The following is a 19,348-nucleotide window of genomic DNA, read 5'->3' as shown; positions in this document are numbered from 1 at the left end:
TTGCATATCTGGTTACACACCTGCACCTCTAAGTGTGTGTGTGTGTGTGTGTGTGTGTGTGCGCGGTGTTTCAGGTGTGAAGTGAGCAGGATGGAGGAGAGCGATCAGCTCCAACACAAGTCCATTCTGGACGAGCTGACGGCCGACGGCATCAACATCGAGGGTGAGACACCAACTAGAACACACACACACACACACTTTCATTTCTCCTTCTGCTCTCCAGTTATTGTTGTAGATGTGATGTTAATGAAGGTGTGTGTGTGTGTGTGTGTGTAGATGTGCAGTACTCTGCTCTGAGGGAGGATCTGGAGTCTGACGCTCGTCATTTCGAGTCTCCCACATGGAGTTTATCTGTAGATCAGGAGTTTGTGAAGAACTTCTCTAAAGACGTGGTTAAGAGACAGGATGTGATCCACGGTCAGTTCTGATTTATTCATCTGTCTGTTTTTTTTCTCTCTCACACACACACACACACACACACACACACACAGATGAAGTGACCGTGTCACTACAGTATATAACAGTAATTGTGTGTATCCACTCGTATAATATCTTGTTTTACACTGTTTGTAATTATAGTGTTATTTTAAGGAGCACCGCTCGGTGTGTGTCCTGCGTCAGAGGTGTGAGAGGGCGTGTCTCGTTAGCGCCACTGTGACCGGGCGTGGTGGAGTTTTATCTCCCCGACCCGCTGTGCGTCTCTCTGAGGCGCCTGCAGAATGTTTTTCTGTTTTGTTTAGTTTTTTATTCTTTGTTTTGTTTATTCAGAGTTGATCCAGACGGAGATAAACCATGTGCGGACTCTAAAGCTCATGCTGAGTGTGTATCTGCGGGAACTGCGGGACTCGCTGCTAATGGACGAGTCTCAGCTCGAGCGTCTCTTCCCTCGTCTGGACCGGTTACTGTACGAGCACCAGAACTTCCTGCAGAGACTCAAGTCCCGCCGCAGCGAGAGTCTGGAGACAGGAAGTGACACAAACTACTGCATCAGTAACATAGGAGACATCCTCCTCACTCAGGTACACACACACACACACACACACACACACACACACAGTGTACTCAGGCCCCATCTTGTTGTCTCTGACGTTGCAGGTCTTCATGTCTGTTTCATTTACATTTCTTCTCATAGTGTGTGTGTGTGTGTGTGTGTGTAGTTTTCAGATGATCTCAGGAGCAGGCTGCAGGACAGTTACGGTGTTTTCTGCAGTCGTCACACCGAGGCAATGAATTTCTATAAAGACCAGCTACAGAACAATAAAAAGTTTGCGAGTCTGATCCGGGTGAGTGAGCGCGCATACGGAATCACTCTTGATAAATATTCATCACTTTCCTAAAACTCCGCCTCCTCCTTGATTGCGCTGTGATGTTGGTGTGTGAGTGTGTGAGTTACGTGCTGGTGTTTGATGTGCTCAGAGAATCAGTCAGCTGTCGATCGTCAGGAGGCTGGGCGTGCCCGAGGGGATCCTGCTCATCACACAGCGCATCACCAAGTACCCCGTCCTGGTGGAGCGCATCATCAAAAACACCGAGGGTAGGGAGTCTCACCTCACACACTGGAGCTGTAGCCTTACACACAGGGTTTAAAGCAGAAGGTCACACACACACACACACGCTGACATGTTCTGTTTCGTGGCAGAGGGCACACAGGAGTACAGCAATCTGGTCAAAGCTCTGGAGAGCATCAAGAGCACCATCTCCACTGTGGACACGCAGGTCCATCAGTACCAGCAGCTGCGGGACATCGCCGCCCACTTCGACACCAAGTCCTACGGCACCATGAGCAACCGCAAGATATTCCGCAAGGACGATCTGCTTCAGAACGACCGCAGGCTGCTGAGAGAGGGGGTGCTCACCTGGAGACCCCCAAACAGGTCCAAAGGTGAGAAACCTCACGTCACACTCGCGTCACACGAGGGGTTATGATGATTATTACTCTTTATTATTAACTTGTTTGTATTATTAAGATGATTAATCTTGGCATTAACCCGTCCCCTTGGCTCTTGATCCTCGTCCCCTCTCGTCCCCTCTACATGTATTTCTGTACGAGTTGATCTGTGATGGTGGTTTGTGTTCTACAGTGGTGGACGTCCTCATGGTCCTACTGCCTGATTTCCTGCTTCTGCTGCAGGAGAAAGATCAGAAATACGTCTTCGCTTCTCTGGTAAGAAAACACTCTTTTACACACACACACAGACACACACACACACACACACCTGGGCCTTGTGCTGGGATTATGGTCTTGTGTTGTGTAATTTGAGAGGTGTGTGTGTGTGTGTGTGTGTGTTAGGATGGGAAGCCAGCTGTTCTTCCCCTGCTGAAGCTGATTGTGAGGGAGGCGGCTCACAGCGACAGGACGTTGTATCTAATCTCAGCGTTTGATATCCAAGCCGATCTGTACGAGTTCCACACGTCCACCGCTGAGGAGCGCAGCAGCTGGAGACAGCAGATCTGGGAAACCATCGAAAGGTGAGGAAGCAGAAGAAAAACAATAACAACAACAATAATAATAGAGTCAGGTCTATAAAACCACATGATGATCAACACCAGAAAGGAATAAGTAAAATTATAAACACTGAAAACTCATTTTATGAAGCTGCTCATTTTTGTAAAGCCGCTTTGAGACAATGACGATTGTTAAAAGTGCTATATAAATAAAATAAAATTGAATTGAAATAAATTTTATAAATAAGAGTAAGAGGAGGATTTTAACTTTAAATCTGAGTCAGTGTTTTCACAGAGTGGAGCTGATCATCAGCACTCAAGTTAAAAACAGATAAATAACAGCAATAATCAGATGCACTCACCTCGTCCCTCATTCACCTGTCTCACTCACCTCGTCCCTCATTCACCTGTCTCACTCACCTCGTCCCTCATTCACCTGTCTCACTCACCTCGTCCCTCATTCACCTGTCTCACTCACCTCGTCCCTCATTCCCCACGTCCCTCGTTCACCTGTCTCACTCACCTCGTCCCTCATTCACCTGTCTCACTCACCACGTCCCTCATTCACCTGTCTCACTCACCTCGTCCCTCATTCACCTGTCTCACTCACCTCGTCCCTCATTCACCTGTCTCACTCACCTCGTCCCTCATTCCCCACGTCCCTCATTCACCTGTCTCACTCACCACGTCCCTCATTCACCTGTCTCACTCACCACGTCCCTCATTCACCTGTCTCACTCACCACGTCCCTCATTTCCCACGTCCCTCGTTCACCTGTCTCACTCACCACGTCCCTCATTCCCCACGTCCCTCGTTCACCTCGTTCACCTGTCTCACTCACCTCGTCCCTCGTTCACCTGTCTCACTCACCTCGTCCCTTGCTCACCCGTCTCACTCACCTCATCCCTCGATCACCCGTCTCACTCACCTCATCCCTCATTCACCTGGCTCACTCACCTCGTCCCTCATTCACCTGGCTCACTCACCTCGTCCCTCATTCACCTGTCTCACTCACCACGTCCCTCATTCCCCACGTCCCTCGTTCACCTCGTTCACCTGTCTCACTCACCTCGTCCCTCGTTCACCTGTCTCACTCACCTCGTCCCTCATTCACCTGTCTCACTCACCTCGTCCCTCATTCACCTGTCTCACTCACCTCGTCCCTCATTCACCTGTCTCACTCACCTCGTCCCTCATTCACCTGTCTCACTCACCTCGTCCCTCATTCACCTGTCTCACTCACCTCGTCCCTCATTCACCTGTCTCACTCACCTCGTCCCTCATTCCCCACGTCCCTCATTCACCTGTCTCACTCACCACGTCCCTCATTCACCTGTCTCACTCACCACGTCCCTCATTCACCTGTCTCACTCACCACGTCCCTCATTTCCCACGTCCCTCGTTCACCTGTCTCACTCACCACGTCCCTCATTCCCCACGTCCCTCGTTCACCTCGTTCACCCGTCTCACTCACCTCGTCCCTCGCTCACCCGTCTCACTCACCTCGTCCCTCGCTCACCCGTCTCACTCACCTCATCCCTCGATCACCCGTCTCACTCACCTCGTCCCTCATTCACCTGGCTCACTCACCTCGTCCCTCATTCACCTGGCTCACTCACCTCGTCCCTCATTCACCTGGCTCACTCACCTACGTCCCTCATTCCCTACGTCCCTCATTCACCTGTCTCACTCACCTCGTCCCTCATTCACCTGTCTCACTCACCACGTCCCTCATTCCCCACGTCCCTCGTTCACCTCGTTCACCTGTCTCACTCACCTCGTCCCTTGCTCACCCGTCTCACTCACCTCATCCCTCATTCACCTGGCTCACTCACCTCGTCCCTCATTCACCTGTCTCACTCACCACGTCCCTCATTCCCCACGTCCCTCGTTCACCTGTCTCACTCACCTCGTCCCTCATTCACCTGTCTCACTCACCACGTCCCTCATTCCCCACGTCCCTCGTTCACCTCGTTCACCTGTCTCACTCACCTCGTCCCTCATTCACCTGGCTCACTCACCTCGTCCCTCATTCACCTGTCTCACTCACCACGTCCCTCATTCCCCACGTCCCTCTTTCACCTGTCTCACTCACCTCGTCCCTCATTCACCTGTCTCACTCACCACGTCCCTCATTCCCCACGTCCCTCGTTCACCTCGTTCACCTGTCTCACTCACCTCGTCCCTCATTCACCTGTCTCACTCACCTCGTCCCTCATTCACCTGTCTCACTCACCTCGTCCCTCATTCACCTGTCTCACTCACCTCGTCCCTCATTCACCTGTCTCACTCACCTCGTCCCTCATTCACCTGTCTCACTCACCTCGTCCCTCATTCCCCACGTCCCTCATTCACCTGTCTCACTCACCACGTCCCTCATTCACCTGTCTCACTCACCACGTCCCTCATTCACCTGTCTCACTCACCACGTCCCTCATTTCCCACGTCCCTCGTTCACCTGTCTCACTCACCACGTCCCTCATTCCCCACGTCCCTCGTTCACCTCGTTCACCTGTCTCACTCACCTCGTCCCTCGTTCACCTGTCTCACTCACCTCGTCCCTTGCTCACCCGTCTCACTCACCTCATCCCTCGATCACCCGTCTCACTCACCTCATCCCTCATTCACCTGGCTCACTCACCTCGTCCCTCATTCACCTGGCTCACTCACCTCGTCCCTCATTCACCTGTCTCACTCACCACGTCCCTCATTCCCCACGTCCCTCGTTCACCTGTCTCACTCACCTCGTCCCTCATTCACCTGTCTCACTCACCACGTCCCTCATTCCCCACGTCCCTCGTTCACCTCGTTCACCTGTCTCACTCACCTCGTCCCTTGCTCACCCGTCTCACTCACCTCATCCCTCATTCACCTGGCTCACTCACCTCGTCCCTCATTCACCTGTCTCACTCACCACGTCCCTCATTCCCCACGTCCCTCGTTCACCTGTCTCACTCACCTCGTCCCTCATTCACCTGTCTCACTCACCACGTCCCTCATTCCCCACGTCCCTCATTCACCTCGTTCACCTGTCTCACTCACCTCGTCCCTCATTCACCTGGCTCACTCACCTCGTCCCTCATTCACCTGTCTCACTCACCACGTCCCTCATTCCCCACGTCCCTCGTTCACCTGTCTCACTCACCTCGTCCCTCATTCACCTGTCTCACTCACCACGTCCCTCATTCCCCACGTCCCTCGTTCACCTCGTTCACCTGTCTCACTCACCTCGTCCCTCGTTCACCTGTCTCACTCACCTCGTCCCTTGCTCACCCGTCTCACTCACCTCATCCCTTGCTCACCCGTCTCACTCACCTCATCCCTCATTCACCTGGCTCACTCACCTCGTCCCTCATTCACCTGGCTCACTCACCACGTTCCTCATTCCCCACGTCTCACTCACCACGTCCCTCATTCCCCACGTCCCTCGTTCACCTGTCTCACTCACCTCGTCCCTCGTTCACCTGTCTCACTCACCACGTCCCTCGTTCACCTGTCTCACTCACCTCGTCCCTCATTCACCTGTCTCACTCACCTCGTCCCTCATTCACCTGTCTCACTCACCTCGTCCCTCATTCACCTGTCTCACTCACCTCGTCCCTCATTCCCCACGTCCCTCGTTCACCTGTCTCACTCACCTCGTCCCTCATTCACCTGTCTCACTCACCACGTCCCTCATTCCCCACGTCCCTCGTTCACCTCGTTCACCTGTCTCACTCACCTCGTCCCTCATTCACCTGTCTCACTCACCTCGTCCCTCATTCACCTGTCTCACTCACCTCGTCCCTCATTCACCTGTCTCACTCACCTCGTCCCTCATTCCCTACGTCCCTCATTCACCTGTCTCACTCACCTCGTCCCTCATTCACCTGGCTCACTCACCTACGTCCCTCATTCCCTACGTCCCTCATTCACCTGGCTCACTCACCTCGTCCCTCATTCACCTGGCTCACTCACCTCGTCCCTCATTCACCTGGCTCACTCACCTCGTCCCTCATTCACCTGGCTCACTCACCTCGTCCCTCATTCACCTGGCTCACTCACCTCGTCCCTCATTCACCTGTCTCACTCACCTCGTCCCTCATTCACCTGTCTCACTCACCTCGTCCCTCATTCATCTGTCTCACTCACCTCGTCCCTCATTCCCCACGTCCCTCATTCACCTGTCTCACTCACCACGTCCCTCATTCACCACGTCCCTCATTCACCTGTCTCACTCACCACGTTCCTCATTCCCCACGTCCCTCGTTCACCTCGTTCACTCACCTCGTCCCTCGTTCACCTGTCTCACTCACCTCATTTCTCACTCACCTCATCCCTTGCTCACCCGTCTTGCTTACTTTGTCCCTCACTCACCTGTCTTGCACACCTGTTTCACTCACCTCGTCCCTCAATCACCTTTCTCATTCACCTCGTCCCTCGTTCACCTGTCTCACTCACCTCGTCCCTCGTTCCCCACGTCCCTCGTTCCCCACGTCCCTCATTCACCTCGTCCCTCGTTCACCTGTCTCACTCACCTCGTTCCTCGTCCCTCATTCACCTCGTCCCTCGTTCACCTGTCTCACTCACCTCGTTCCTCGTCCCTCATTCACCTCGTCCCTCTGTCACCTCTCTCACTCACCTCATTTCTCACTCACCTCATCCCTTGCTTATCCGTCTTGCTTACTTTGTCCCTTACTCACCTGTCTTGTCCCTCATCTACCTGTCTGGCTCACTAGTCTTGCACACCTGTTTCACTTGCCTTGTCCCTTGCTCACCTGTCTTGCTCGCTTTGTCCCTCAGGTGTCCGCATGCGGAGGAGGAGCTGGTGGAGCATGAAGACATTTATCCTGATAAACTCAGAAAAGCTCACGGTGACGATACTAAACCTACAGCTCTCTTATAAACACACACGGATGTGGAGGGAATTTATTTATGTATATATGTGTATTTATTTGTGTGTGTGTGTGTGTGTGTGTGTGTGTGTATAGACCAGTTGTTTGAGAAAGATGCTCAGATCGAGGAGATCCTCAGGCAGAAGCTGCAGGTCTTTTCTGACCTGTCTGAGGTTCCACTGGAGAACTCGACTACAGTGAGACGTCTGCTGCTGCGAGGTTCTGCTGCTGATCTCCAGCAGGGGGAGCTGCTCATCAACGTCGCCATCACACAAGGTGTGTGTGTATATATGTGTGTGTGTGTGTGTGTGTGTGTGTGTGTGTATATATATATATATATATATATACACACACACACACAGACACGCTCTAACTAATTGTCAATAACAGCTCTGTGTGAATAACACACTGTCTGTGTGTGTGTTTGATTCAGCTGAGAGTTTACAGATGCAGCTGTTGGATGGAGAGATGAACTTTACCGCTCCGTCTGGAGACATTGACGAGTCCGAGCTGCGCAGAAGATCACAGGTGTTACCCGCATACAACAGAATGGCAAAAAGTATGATTCATAACAAACGTAACACACACACACACACACACACACACACACACACAAGGGGCTTGGACATTAACAGTGTCTCCTTTGTGGAACTTGAGAGAAATTGGGTCACAAACAGATTAATATTTTAAAGTAAACTAATTACTGATGCATGTGGTGATGATGATGATGGTGATGATGATTAAACCTGTATGTTGCAGGTGGTGATGGATTTCGATCCAGAGATCAGAGACCAAACTCAGATCCTCATCTCAGAGACCTTTACCTCGATCCGCTGGAGTTATCTGTGTGTAACACACTTCCCTCTCTCTCTCCTTTCGTCTCTCTCTGTCTCTCTCAGTTCAGTTCAGTTTAGAGGAATTTTATTGACATGAATGTTAGGAAAAATATTACATTGTTGCCAAAGAATTTATAAAACATTAATTATATTATAAAAAACATCAATTTAAAATTGATTTAAAATCTCAGGGTGTTTTATTACTTAGTTTAAGATGTTCATAGAATTTTACAGCTTTTTTTTGGACGGCTATAATCAGCGGGATTCGACCCAATTCTGCCCAGGATGTACCAGTTGGTGTTTTTTATCTAAGATTTCTATAGGATTCTGCATGTAGTCGTGTTTACCGAATCGACCCCAAACCTCACATCCGTACAGCGCAATAATCCAAAATCCTGTGTGGCAAATCGAATCAAATGCTTTTTTAAAGTCTACAAAACATGCAAAAATGTTGGTATTGCTTTTCTGGTGAACTTGTTGGTTGATTAGGGTGTGTAGGGTGAGAATATGATCATGCATTGTTTGGTTATATTTTCATTGAATTTCTTGATGAATTTCCAGGAGTAGTCTCTCCTGGGTAAAACTGTTGAGATGGTTATTGGCTTCAGCTATCTTTTTCATTAACTCTGCTACTTGCTCTCCTTTGGAGTGCAAATCATTTGTGCCAGTGTGAATCACTATATTTTGGGTCGTTTAAAGTTTGGATTGGCAGAGTAGCATGAGTGCACTGTCAGTGGTGGGACACCAGAACTTTGCGACTCTGTGTGTGGGGAACAGCTTTCTGTGATTTAAAAATTTGCCATTGGAATCTATAAGAATTGCAGTCTTGGGGTGTTGTGAATGGTTGGTGGGCTGGGTTGAGGGTTGGTTGGTTGGGTGGTTAACTCACTGGTTGTGGGTGTTGCTATCTGACTGGTCGATGGGGTAGATAATTGGCTGCATGGTAGGATAACTGACTGATCTGGTTGATTTGTTGGATGGCCAGCAGGTTGTGGGTAGGCTGGGGGTCAGCGGTGGTGTGGGTGTTCTTGACATGAATGTGGGACTGTTCGGATATCTCAGTTAAGGTGTTCAGCTGCTGTTTAAGATTTATAATCAGAGACTCTTTTTGTTCTAGTTTGTCCTTAAGTGTACACATCTCATCTCTGAGGAATTTGTTGTCTTTTTGGACCTTGTCCATGTTTTTTTTCCAGTTGTCCTATTCTGGTCTGAGTCTGTTCTTTAAGCTGTTGTGTTTCTTCTCTCACTTGTTGGATTGTTTCACTGTCTTGTAGTTTACTCTCCTTTAACTCCATGATCTCCATCTCCAGCAGGGAGAGACACTCTTGTATGCGTTGTACAGACACTGCAGATCGGGGTGTGTGAGGGGGGTTTGGGGAGTGTGAGGAGTGGAGACTGGGCTGTGTGTGTGAGGATGGCTGCGGGGGAGGGTCACATACAGAAGGATCAGGGGGAGAAGTGGGGCTGGTCTCTGAGCTGGGATGGGCTTCAGCTTTTAGAGTGGTGTTAATGTACAGTTGTCTCATAGCTTTGTTTCCAGCCATCTTCAAGCCTTTATTGGCTGAGAGGAGGGCCGTGTGCCAGGCATTCGGTTGCTCTGTGTAGAACAGCAGGTCTGCTTTCATTATTTTATCATTTAATATCATATAATCAGCTCTAAGAGTCTCAGGAAAGTTTTTGAAAATCTAAGCTTTGTATTTTTTCTTGGCATTTTCGGTAGTTAGGTCATCTGGGTAGCTGATAGCAAGTGTGTTAAAACTCCACTCCTCAGATTTTTCAAAAATGGCCATCTGTAACTGTCACTCTGTAAAGGTCGCTCTGTAACTGTGATGCTAGCAGCTAGAGACTATTTCTATTGGCATGATAAAAAGAAATAATATCAGCTCCTACCTGCCTTTTTGAAATTAATTTTTTATTTATATTTTGATAAATTGTTTTCCTTCAGTTTTGTCCTGTTTTCCTTATTTTTTCTTTTAGTTGATGTCCTACAGCTGCTCTGTGGTTGCTGTCTCTATTAGCGAATTAACGAAGTTTCAGCTTTTAGGGTTCTTTGGGCAAAATTAACTCCTAAATCTTCAGTATAAATATTTTTTTTCTCAGGTTGTTTAGCGTTTGGTTTTCTACTTGAAACTAACAAAATACTAAGTTTGTTCAGAAGCTCATATTTTTGCTGCTCACTCTGCTGAACTCTCCCTCCCTGTCAAATTCAAATTTTATTTGTCACATACACAGTCATACACAGTACGATATGTAGTGAAATGCTTAGACAACTGCTCGTGACCTAAGAATATGAATAGGAAATAAATATGAAAAATAAAATAAAGGGTAAGTTTAACTAGGGAAGAATTAAATAAAAATATACAAATAAAAGTTAAAAATAAAATATCTGTACACAAAATACACAATATAGAAAATATATGGAAAATATATGGAAAATATATGAAAAAATATAAAAACAATAAGAGCAGCTTTTATGGTAATAAAAGAATAGTAATGTCCATGGTTGTGCAATCCACATATTAAAAGTGACTTGTGCAGTGCAAATATGCTTAAAGTGATTTATTTAAAGTGATTTGTGCTGAAGTGATTTGATGTGATTTGATTTGATGACCACGAAGTGTAGTTGTGCAGTGGCCAATAGTGTAAACAAATGTCCAGAATGTCCAGTGTGTGTGTAAAAACCATATGTGTGTGACAGTACTGTGTGGTGGTGTGATTAAGAGACTGTATCGCCTGCGGGAAGAAGCTCCTCCTCAGTCTCTCTGTGTTGGCCTTTAGAGAGCGGAATCGCTTTCCTGACCTCAACAAAGTGAACAGTCCATTGTTGGGGTGGCTGAGGTCCTTCACAATCTTCCTGGCCTTGGTCCAGCACCGGCTGCTGTAGATCGAGTGCAGGTCAGGGAGCTCGGTGCGGATGGTGCGCTCAGCTGATCGCACCACCCTCTGTAGAGCTCGTCTGTCCTGCATGGTGCTGTTCCCAAACCAGGTTGAGATGTTTCCCGTCAGGATGCCCTCTATGGTGCAGGAGTAAAAGTTCCTGAGCACCTTGGAGGGCAGTCGGAAGTCTCTCAAGCGTCTGAGGTGGTAGAGACGCTGTCTTGCCTTTTTCACCACGGTGTTGATGTGACCCATGAAAGGTCCTGCGTGATGTGCACACCGAGGTATTTGAAGCTGTCCACTCTCTTCACTGGGCTCTCGTTGATGACGGGGATCTGGTAGTTCCTCTCCCGCTTGGTGCTGAAGTCCACTACCAACTCCTTTGTCTTACTGACGTTTAGAAGGAGGTTGTTCCTCTGACACCAGTTCTCCAGATTCCTAATCTCCTTCAGGTAGGCCGTCTCGTTGTTATCAGAGATCAGGCCCACCACGACGGTGTCGTCAGCAAACTTAATGATGGTGGTGGAGCTGGTAGTGGCCACACAGTCATATGTGTACAAAGAGTACAGCAGGGGGCTCAGAACACACCCCTGGGGGGCTCCAGTGCTGAGAGTGAGTGAGGCTGAGACATGTCCGCCCATCCTTACTGCCTGTGGTCTGCCAGTTAGGAAGTTGGAGATCCACTGACACATAGATGAGCTGAGTCCCAGGTGCTCCAGCTTGGTGGTGAGTGTGGAGGGAATTATGGTATTAAATGCAGAGCTGTAGTTGATGAAGAGCATTTTAACATAATTCCCCCTTCTAGTGTCCAAGTGAGTAAGTGATGTGTGGAGGAGATGTGAGATTGCATCGTATGTGGAACGATTTGGACGGTAAGCGAACTGTAGTGGGTCTAGTGTGGTGGTCAGGTAGTGATGAAATGATGAAGTCTCTGACCAGGCGTTCAAAGCACTTCATTACTACTGAGGTGAGGGCTACAGGGCGATAGTCATTGAGAGAAGCAGGATGGGGTTTCTTTGGGACAGGAACAATGATGGACTCTTTGAAGCATGTGGGGATCACCGACTGAGATAAAGAGATGTTGAATATCTCAGTGAACACAGGTGCTAGCTGGTCTGCGCAGGCTCTGAGAATACAGCCTGAGATGCCGTCTGGTCCTGCTGCTTTCCTGGTGTTCACTCTCTTGAATGCTCTTCTCACGTCATGCTCAGTGATGAACGCGTTTCCGGTGCTGGCAGTGTCTTCCTGTCTGCAGCCGTTAGCGCCGCTAGCATTAGCATCGCTAGCGTCTTTAGCTGCAGCCTCGAAGCGAGCATAGAAAGTGTTCAGCTCGTCTGCCAGAGTCACGTCCGCGTTTGTCATACCGGTTGTTGGTGTTTTATAGTCCGTAATTGTCCATAATCCCTGCCACAGGCTCCTAGAGTCACTCTGTTGGAGTTGTGACTCTAGTTTCCTCCCGTAGCGCTGCTTCGCCTCTTTTACCGCCTTTCAAGTTCAAGTAGGCTTTATTGTCATTACAACCATATACAGTTAGTACACAGTGAAACGAAACAACGTTCCTCCAGGACCAAGGTGCTACATACAACATAAATTTACAGCATAAATTAACATAGACACTAAACTAGCTAACCAAGAGGCCTAGTTAGCTGGCAAGCAGAGACAGGACAGAGAGACCTAACATAAATTACAACATAAATTAACAAAAACTAACTAGCTAAGTATAACTATGTTTACGGACAACATAAAGTGCACGTGCAAATATGCAAACAAGAGCAACAACCAGTCCGTTAGCCTCTGCACTTCCTCTCTGTACGCTGACTCGTCGTTCTTGCTAATGAGACCCATCACGGTCGTGTCATCAGCGAACTTAATAATGTGGTTCGAACTGTGTGTTGCTACACAGTCGTGAGTCAGCAGTGTGAACAGCAGGGGACTGAGCATACAGCCTTGTGGGGCCCCAGTGCTCAGTGTGGTGGTGCTGGAGGTGCAGTTTCCGATCCGTACTGACTGAGGCCTACCGGTCAGAAAGTCCAGGATCCAGTTGCAGTGGGAGGTGTTCAGGCCCAACAGGTTCAGCTTCCCAATCATTTGTTGGGGGATGATAGTGTTGAATGCTGAGCTGAAATCTATGTACAGCATTCGAACATGGTTCCTTCTTGTCCAAGTGTGTGAGGGCAAGATGTAGTGTAGTGGAGATGGCGTCGTCCGTTGAGCGGTTAGGACGGTACGCAAATTGCAGTGGGTCCAGTGAGGAGGGCAGCAGGGTCTTGATGTGTCTCATGACGAGCCGCTCAAAGCATGATGGTGGGTGTGAGTGCAACGGGACGGTAGTCATTGAGACAGGACACAGACTTCTTGGGCACGGGGACGATGGTGGTAGCCTTGAAGCACGTGGGAACGACGGCGCTGCTCAGAGAGATGTTAAAGATGTCGGTGAGAACATCTGCCAGCTGTTCAGCACATTCTCTGAGCACTCTGCCTGGGATGTTGTCTGGTCCAGCAGCTTTACGTGGGTTGACCCTGCGTAGAGTTTTCCTCACCTCAGCTGTAGTGAGACACAGCACCTGGTCGTTCGGAGAAGGGGTGGTCTTTCTCGCCGCCACGTTGTTCTGCCTGTTGAACCGAGCATAGAAGTTGTTCAGCGCATCTGGGAGGGAGCCGTCACTGTCACAGGCAGCTGATGTCGTCCTGTAGTTTGTGATGGCTTGTAAGCCCTGGCACATGCGCCGTGTGTTGCCGCTGTCCCTGAAGTGATTGTGGATTCTCTGGGCGTGTGCGTGCTTTGCCTCTCTGATGGCCCGAGAAAGTTTGGCCCTGCTGTTCTGAGGGCCACCTTGTCTCCCGCTTTGAAGGCAGAGTCTCTGGTCCTTAGAAGTGCACGCACTTCCGCAGTAATCCACGGTTTCTGGTTGGGTCGTAAGATGATGCTCTTGGAGACAGTGACGTCATCGGTGCACTGGACATTGTATGACGCGGCCTTGTATGGTTCCATGTCCCCCGACGTGAGTCCCGTGTTGTAGGCAGCGGTGCGAGATCTCAGAGCGTCGCGGATGGTTTTATCCACCCACGGCTTCTGGTTGGGAAACGTTTTAATAGTCTTTTTCTCCACGGTATCATCCGCTAGTTTCCCGATAAATCCCACAACCGCTTCCGTAAACACGCTGACGTCATCATCGGAGCTGTTTCTGAACATGTCCCAGTCTGCATCATCGAGTGCGTCCTGTAACGCGGCCACTGATCGGTCCGTCCAGCGCGCGACCTCCCTCTGAACCGGAACTTCCTGTTTCAGCCTTTGTTTGTATTTTGGCATGAGGAAGATGGCGGCGTGGTCGGATTTACCAAACGGAGGGCGAGATTGTGCCTTGTAGCCGTTCTTGACTGTAGTGTAACAGTGGTCCAGTGTCCTTTCACCCCTGGTGAGGCAGGTGATGCGCTGATAAAAGTTCGGCGCTGCGCGTTGGAGTTGTTGTGATTGTTGTTGTGCGAGTGCCTCATGCAGCTCGCATAAGGCAGTGTCCGTGTCCGCTTGTGGTATAAAAACAGCACTGATTATGACCGATGTGAACTCCCGAGGGAGATAAAAAGGACAACACATGATGGACAGTAGTTCCAGGTTTGGTGAGCAGGAGCGTGTGAGTGGAACAACGCTCGCGGTGTTGCACCAGCTGCTGTTCACCATTAAACACATGCCGTCTCCCCTCAACTTCCCCGAGTCCCGCGTCCTGTCCATGCGGTGAACCGAGAAGAACTCGGCCGGCTGGATGGCAAGGTCCGGCACCGCTGGGTTCAGCCATGTCTCAGTGAAGCAGAGGAGATTGCAGTCCCGAATGTCTCTCTGGAACTTTATTCTGGCCCTGAGGTCATCGAGCTTGTTCTCCAGTGACTGGACGTTGGCGAGCAGGATCCTAGGCAGAGGTGTGCGGTGTGCACGGGCTCTCAGCCTGTTCCTGACGCCGACTCGTTTTCATCGAGGCCGCCGCTTCGCGTCGCGTCCTTTGTTGTCCCTCAGGATCTCACTCGGCCAGCTCGGATCCGTAGTTAAAAACGTTGAATTGTGAGTATATTGTACACCAATAGAAACAAGAGTGTCTCTATCATAACTAATGTACTCCATGGTGGTAATTTTGCCGGTTTTAAAACGCTGTAAATGCTGTAAACTAACTTAAAAGACAAAAACAAAGAAATGGTGGTCGGAGCAGTCGTGACAGCAGCCGACCTCACCGACGCTATCTTGGAAATCCCTCTCCCTCCCCGTTCCTTCCTTGTCCCTCCCCGTCCCTCCCCGTCCTTCCCCGTCCTTCCCTGTCCCTGTCCCTCTCCCTCTGTCTCTCTCCCTCCCTCCCTGTCCCTCCCCTTCCCTGTCTCTCCCTGTCCCTCTCTCTCTCTCCTTCCCTGTCCCTCTCCCTCCCTGTCTCCCTCCCTGTCTCCCTCCCTGTCTCCCTCTCTGTGTCTCTGATCTAATTTTTCTCTCTTTGTGTTTTCAGGCCGATGATGAAGGTGGCTTCACTTTTCCTCCTCCTCCTCCTCAGGTTTTCAGAGCTGAGGTGCTGACCTTACACTCAAACTCTCATTATTAAAGTAAAATTACACTTCACATATTCTGTGTGTGTCTGTGTGTGTGTTTGTGTCCCCTCCAGTGGATTAAGACTGCAGATAAACTGATCCGGACTCTGTACAGCTTGAAGGTAAAGCAACAGATGTGTGTAAATCAAGTGGTGAAATCACATTCGTGTAAAGACACTGACTGAAGTGTGTGTGTGTGTTTGTGTGTCAGGCACTGATTGCTCAGCAGGACAGTGAGTTGGAGGTTCTGCGCCTGGCTCAGACAGAGCGTGACCGTACGCCCCGTCAGCGTTTCAGCTCCATCCAGGATCAGGAGCGACATCGTCACCTGGAGAAGCAGCGTGAGGAGCTGCTCCGTCTGCAGAAGGTCCACACGCAGCACCGGGAGGAGCAGGAGGCCTGGGCTCGGGAGCGGCAGCGCCACCTGCTGGAAATGCACGAGCGCGAGCAGGAGCTAAGCCGCCGCTTCGACGAGTGTACCAACAAGGAGGCGTGGCTCATGGCAGAGAGGGACGTCCTGAGCCAGTGCCGCGATGAGTACCAGCACAACCTGGAGCGTCTGAGGGACGCCATGCGCACCATGGAGAAGGAGAGGGAGAAGCTGGAGCAGGACAAGAGGAGGTTTAGAAAAAACAAGAACCCTGTGAACCTGGGCGGGCCTATGCCCCTGGGTGGACCTATACACCTGGATAACACTCACACAACAAAAGTAAACCATTTCACCTCCTTTACTAGGACACACACACACACTCTTCCTTCTTCCTTTATTGACATTTCCTGACTAACCTATGTGGAGGCCACGCCTCTTCCTGATTGCGTGTGACTGACCTACACAGAGGCCACGCCTCTTCCTGATTGCCTGTGACTGACCTACACAGAGGCCACGCCTCTTCCTGATTGCCTGTGACTGACCTACACAGAGGCCACGCCTCTTCCTGATTGCCTGTGACTGACCTACACAGAGGCCACTCCTCTTCCTGATTGCCTGTGACTGACCTACACAGAGGCCACACCTCTTCCTGATTGCCTGTGACTGACCTACACAGAGGCCACGCCTCTTCCTGATTGCCTGTGACTGACCTACACAGAGGCCACACCTCTTCCTGATTGCCTGTGACTGACCTACACAGAGGCCACGCCTCTTCCTGATTGCCTGTGACTGACCTACACAGAGGCCACGCCTCTTCCTGATTGCCTGTGACAGCTTTAATTCCAGCACTCGGTCCTGTTGTGTTACTGTAGAGACAGTAATAAAAGTCCTCACTTTTTTATTAGCTTGCTAATCGCTAATTCCTTTATTTTTGGTTGCTCAGCTGCCCATTCCGTATTCAGCGCCTGACGCCACACCCAGCACCAGATCTCTCGCAGAGCCTCAAGAGCGCCCTCCACAGGTCCCTCCACGGAAAGAGAGCATCAACGTGGCGCCGAGTGTTAAGGTGGACATCCCCATCCAGCTGCTGAGCACCACCAACGAGGCGCTGATGTCCAGCAGCGTCCAGCAGCAGATTCCAGCTAAACTCGCCATCAGCAAAGGGAAGGAGAAGAACAAGAGCAAGAACTCGCGCGAACGTGTTTCAGCCTCAATCGAATTTTCTGAAGTTTTACCCATTAAAGTGTCGGGAAAAGAAGGAGGAAGTTTACGAGCAGTGAGACCCGTGAGTCAAAACGCACTCACTGCAGGTAACACACTGTCTGTCTGTCTGTCTGTCTGTCTGTCTGTCTGTCTGTCTGTATAAGGTGCAGTATGAACCCTAATGCTCTTCTTGCTGTAGTTCTAGATGAACGCACTGTGACCTCGCGGCCAGCTCAGTTAGCCACCGCCCCCCGCAGTCCGCCGCCTTCACTGACGCCCAGGCCACCGCGCAGCAGCAACCAGGAGGACGTCTTCTTCCTCTAACTCATCACACACACGCACTGAGACTTCACACACAGATGCTGGAAGTTTCACACATAAACACACACACACACACTGCTTTTAACTCCAGAACCTGAGAAGGGAATTGATTTGAACTTTTTATTTAAAAAAATTTTTTTTTTTTAACTCCGCTGACTAACAGCGCGTCCTGCATACGGACGAATAAAAAGAAACAGTGAGGACGCAGAGACGCACAGGTGTGTGTGTGTGTGTGAACGTCACAACTTGTCTTTGGAGAAAATTTTAATGATAAGAAGAAATAGAGAGAATTTTTTTTGGGGGGGTCTAGTGTAAGTGTGTTTTTAAAACTTTATATTTTTTGCACATCTCGAGACTTTCAGACTTGTGTTTTTAAAACAGTCCTGCTAAATGAAGACGTGAGACGTTTGACGTCCCGCTTAGACCTTTTAGTATCTGAATTTTTATTTTGTTTTAGTACTGTAAAAAAAGAAAAGAAATTGAAACATGAGAAACGTTTGGTTTTTGGACTGAAAAATAAACTGAGAAATTAGTGTTTTTGTCCTTTTCTTTAAACTGTGAGTTAAACCTGTACAGGAGTGAGCGATGTGCTCGAGCCTGGCTGTGTTCCAATACTGCATCATCCCCACGCCCCCTCCCTCTGGTGTTAATGTCGTCAATGGAAATATTGACGAAAAATATGTGCTGACAATTTTTTCCTGTGACTGAGACGAGACGTCACGGATATCAGTGGCTGTTTGTAGCTCTCAGAGTACAGACTAACATAAAACACTGTATGAGTAATTACACAGTACTTACACAACATTTAGCTTGTGATTAGGAGGATTGAGGATGTGCAGTACAGTGTACATAAAGGGATTGTAAAGTAGGGCAAGTAGCCCTGTGTGCATCATATGTACTATACTAGGTAGTGCAAAAAACAAAGTAGTATAGTAGTAGTGAAGTAATGTGCATGTAGGGAGTTTGATTGAGGATTGGTGGTGCTTTTACACAATATACAGTACGATACCGGGTGTTCGATTTGGGCAAATAACAATTATTTAAAGACGGTTGTGCCTTCTCATCGAGAAAAGAGACGATGTTTAGCCCCATTTTTATAAGGCGCTGTGTACGGCCTTAATCAAACTTCACTCAAACACACACACACTATGCGCACGGAGAGTTTGTGTGTGTGCACATTTTATATATAGTTGTTTGAGCAGTTAGTAATATATATATATAGTGTGTGTGTGTGGGTTTGCAGGGGCCAAGCTTCGACCAAAAAGTGTCCCTGGACTTCCTGGGCCACAGCAGCACCACAACACCAGCAATACATTGGCTCATTAATGTAGAGGTGTGATGTATCTCATACACTGATGAGTGGTGTGTATCTTATACACTGATGAGTGGTGTGTATCTCATACACTGATGAGTGGTGTGTATCTTATACACTGATGAGTGGTGTGTGTATCTCATACACTGACGAGTGGTGTGTATCTTATACACTGATGAGTGGTGTGTATCTCATACACTGACGAGTGGTGTGTGTATCTTATACACTGACGAGTGGTGTGTATCTCATACACTGATGAGTGGTGTGTATCTCATACACTGACGAGTGGTGTGTATCTCATACACTGACGAGTGGTGTGTATCTCATACACTGATGAGTGGTGTGTATCTCATACACTGATGAGTGGTGTGTATCTTATACACTGATGAGTGGTGTGTGTATCTTAAACACTGATGAGTGGTGTGTATCTTATACACTGACGAGTGGTGTGTATCTTATACACTGATGAGTGGTGTGTGTATCTTATACACTGATGAGTGGTGTGTGTATCTTATACACTGATGAGTGGTGTGTGTATCTTATACAC

General features: G+C 49.2%; 1 protein-coding gene across 2 annotated transcripts in view; it reads left to right on the top strand.

Annotated features, from left to right (window-relative positions):
* The window catches only part of arhgef18a (rho/rac guanine nucleotide exchange factor (GEF) 18a), a 22,191-nt gene extending 4,169 nt beyond the window's left edge, over positions 1-18,022 (top strand). Inside the window, exons 2-18 of one of the 2 annotated variants that reach the window (XM_053504797.1) lie at positions 75-163; positions 277-417; positions 769-1,019; positions 1,158-1,283; positions 1,417-1,534; positions 1,640-1,882; positions 2,082-2,164; positions 2,291-2,469; positions 7,228-7,298; positions 7,416-7,595; positions 7,753-7,878; positions 8,079-8,164; positions 15,517-15,576; positions 15,670-15,717; positions 15,807-16,304; positions 16,909-17,275; positions 17,368-18,022. In XM_053504797.1, coding sequence (XP_053360772.1) covers positions 91-163; positions 277-417; positions 769-1,019; positions 1,158-1,283; positions 1,417-1,534; positions 1,640-1,882; positions 2,082-2,164; positions 2,291-2,469; positions 7,228-7,298; positions 7,416-7,595; positions 7,753-7,878; positions 8,079-8,164; positions 15,517-15,576; positions 15,670-15,717; positions 15,807-16,304; positions 16,909-17,275; positions 17,368-17,492 — 2,775 coding nt within the window. In that variant the 5' untranslated portion in view covers positions 75-90 and the 3' untranslated portion in view covers positions 17,493-18,022. The remainder of the gene's footprint in view (positions 1-74; positions 164-276; positions 418-768; positions 1,020-1,157; positions 1,284-1,416; positions 1,535-1,639; positions 1,883-2,081; positions 2,165-2,290; positions 2,470-7,227; positions 7,299-7,415; positions 7,596-7,752; positions 7,879-8,078; positions 8,165-15,516; positions 15,577-15,669; positions 15,718-15,806; positions 16,305-16,908; positions 17,276-17,367) is intronic. The other variant, XM_053504805.1, reaches the window with a different exon arrangement.
* Positions 18,023-19,348: the final 1,326 nt, after the last annotated feature.

This window comes from Clarias gariepinus, chromosome 1 (genome assembly GCF_024256425.1).
Source record: "Clarias gariepinus isolate MV-2021 ecotype Netherlands chromosome 1, CGAR_prim_01v2, whole genome shotgun sequence".
Classification (NCBI taxonomy): Eukaryota; Metazoa; Chordata; class Actinopteri; order Siluriformes; family Clariidae; genus Clarias; species Clarias gariepinus.
This window is presented reverse-complemented; position numbering and strand designations above follow the sequence as displayed.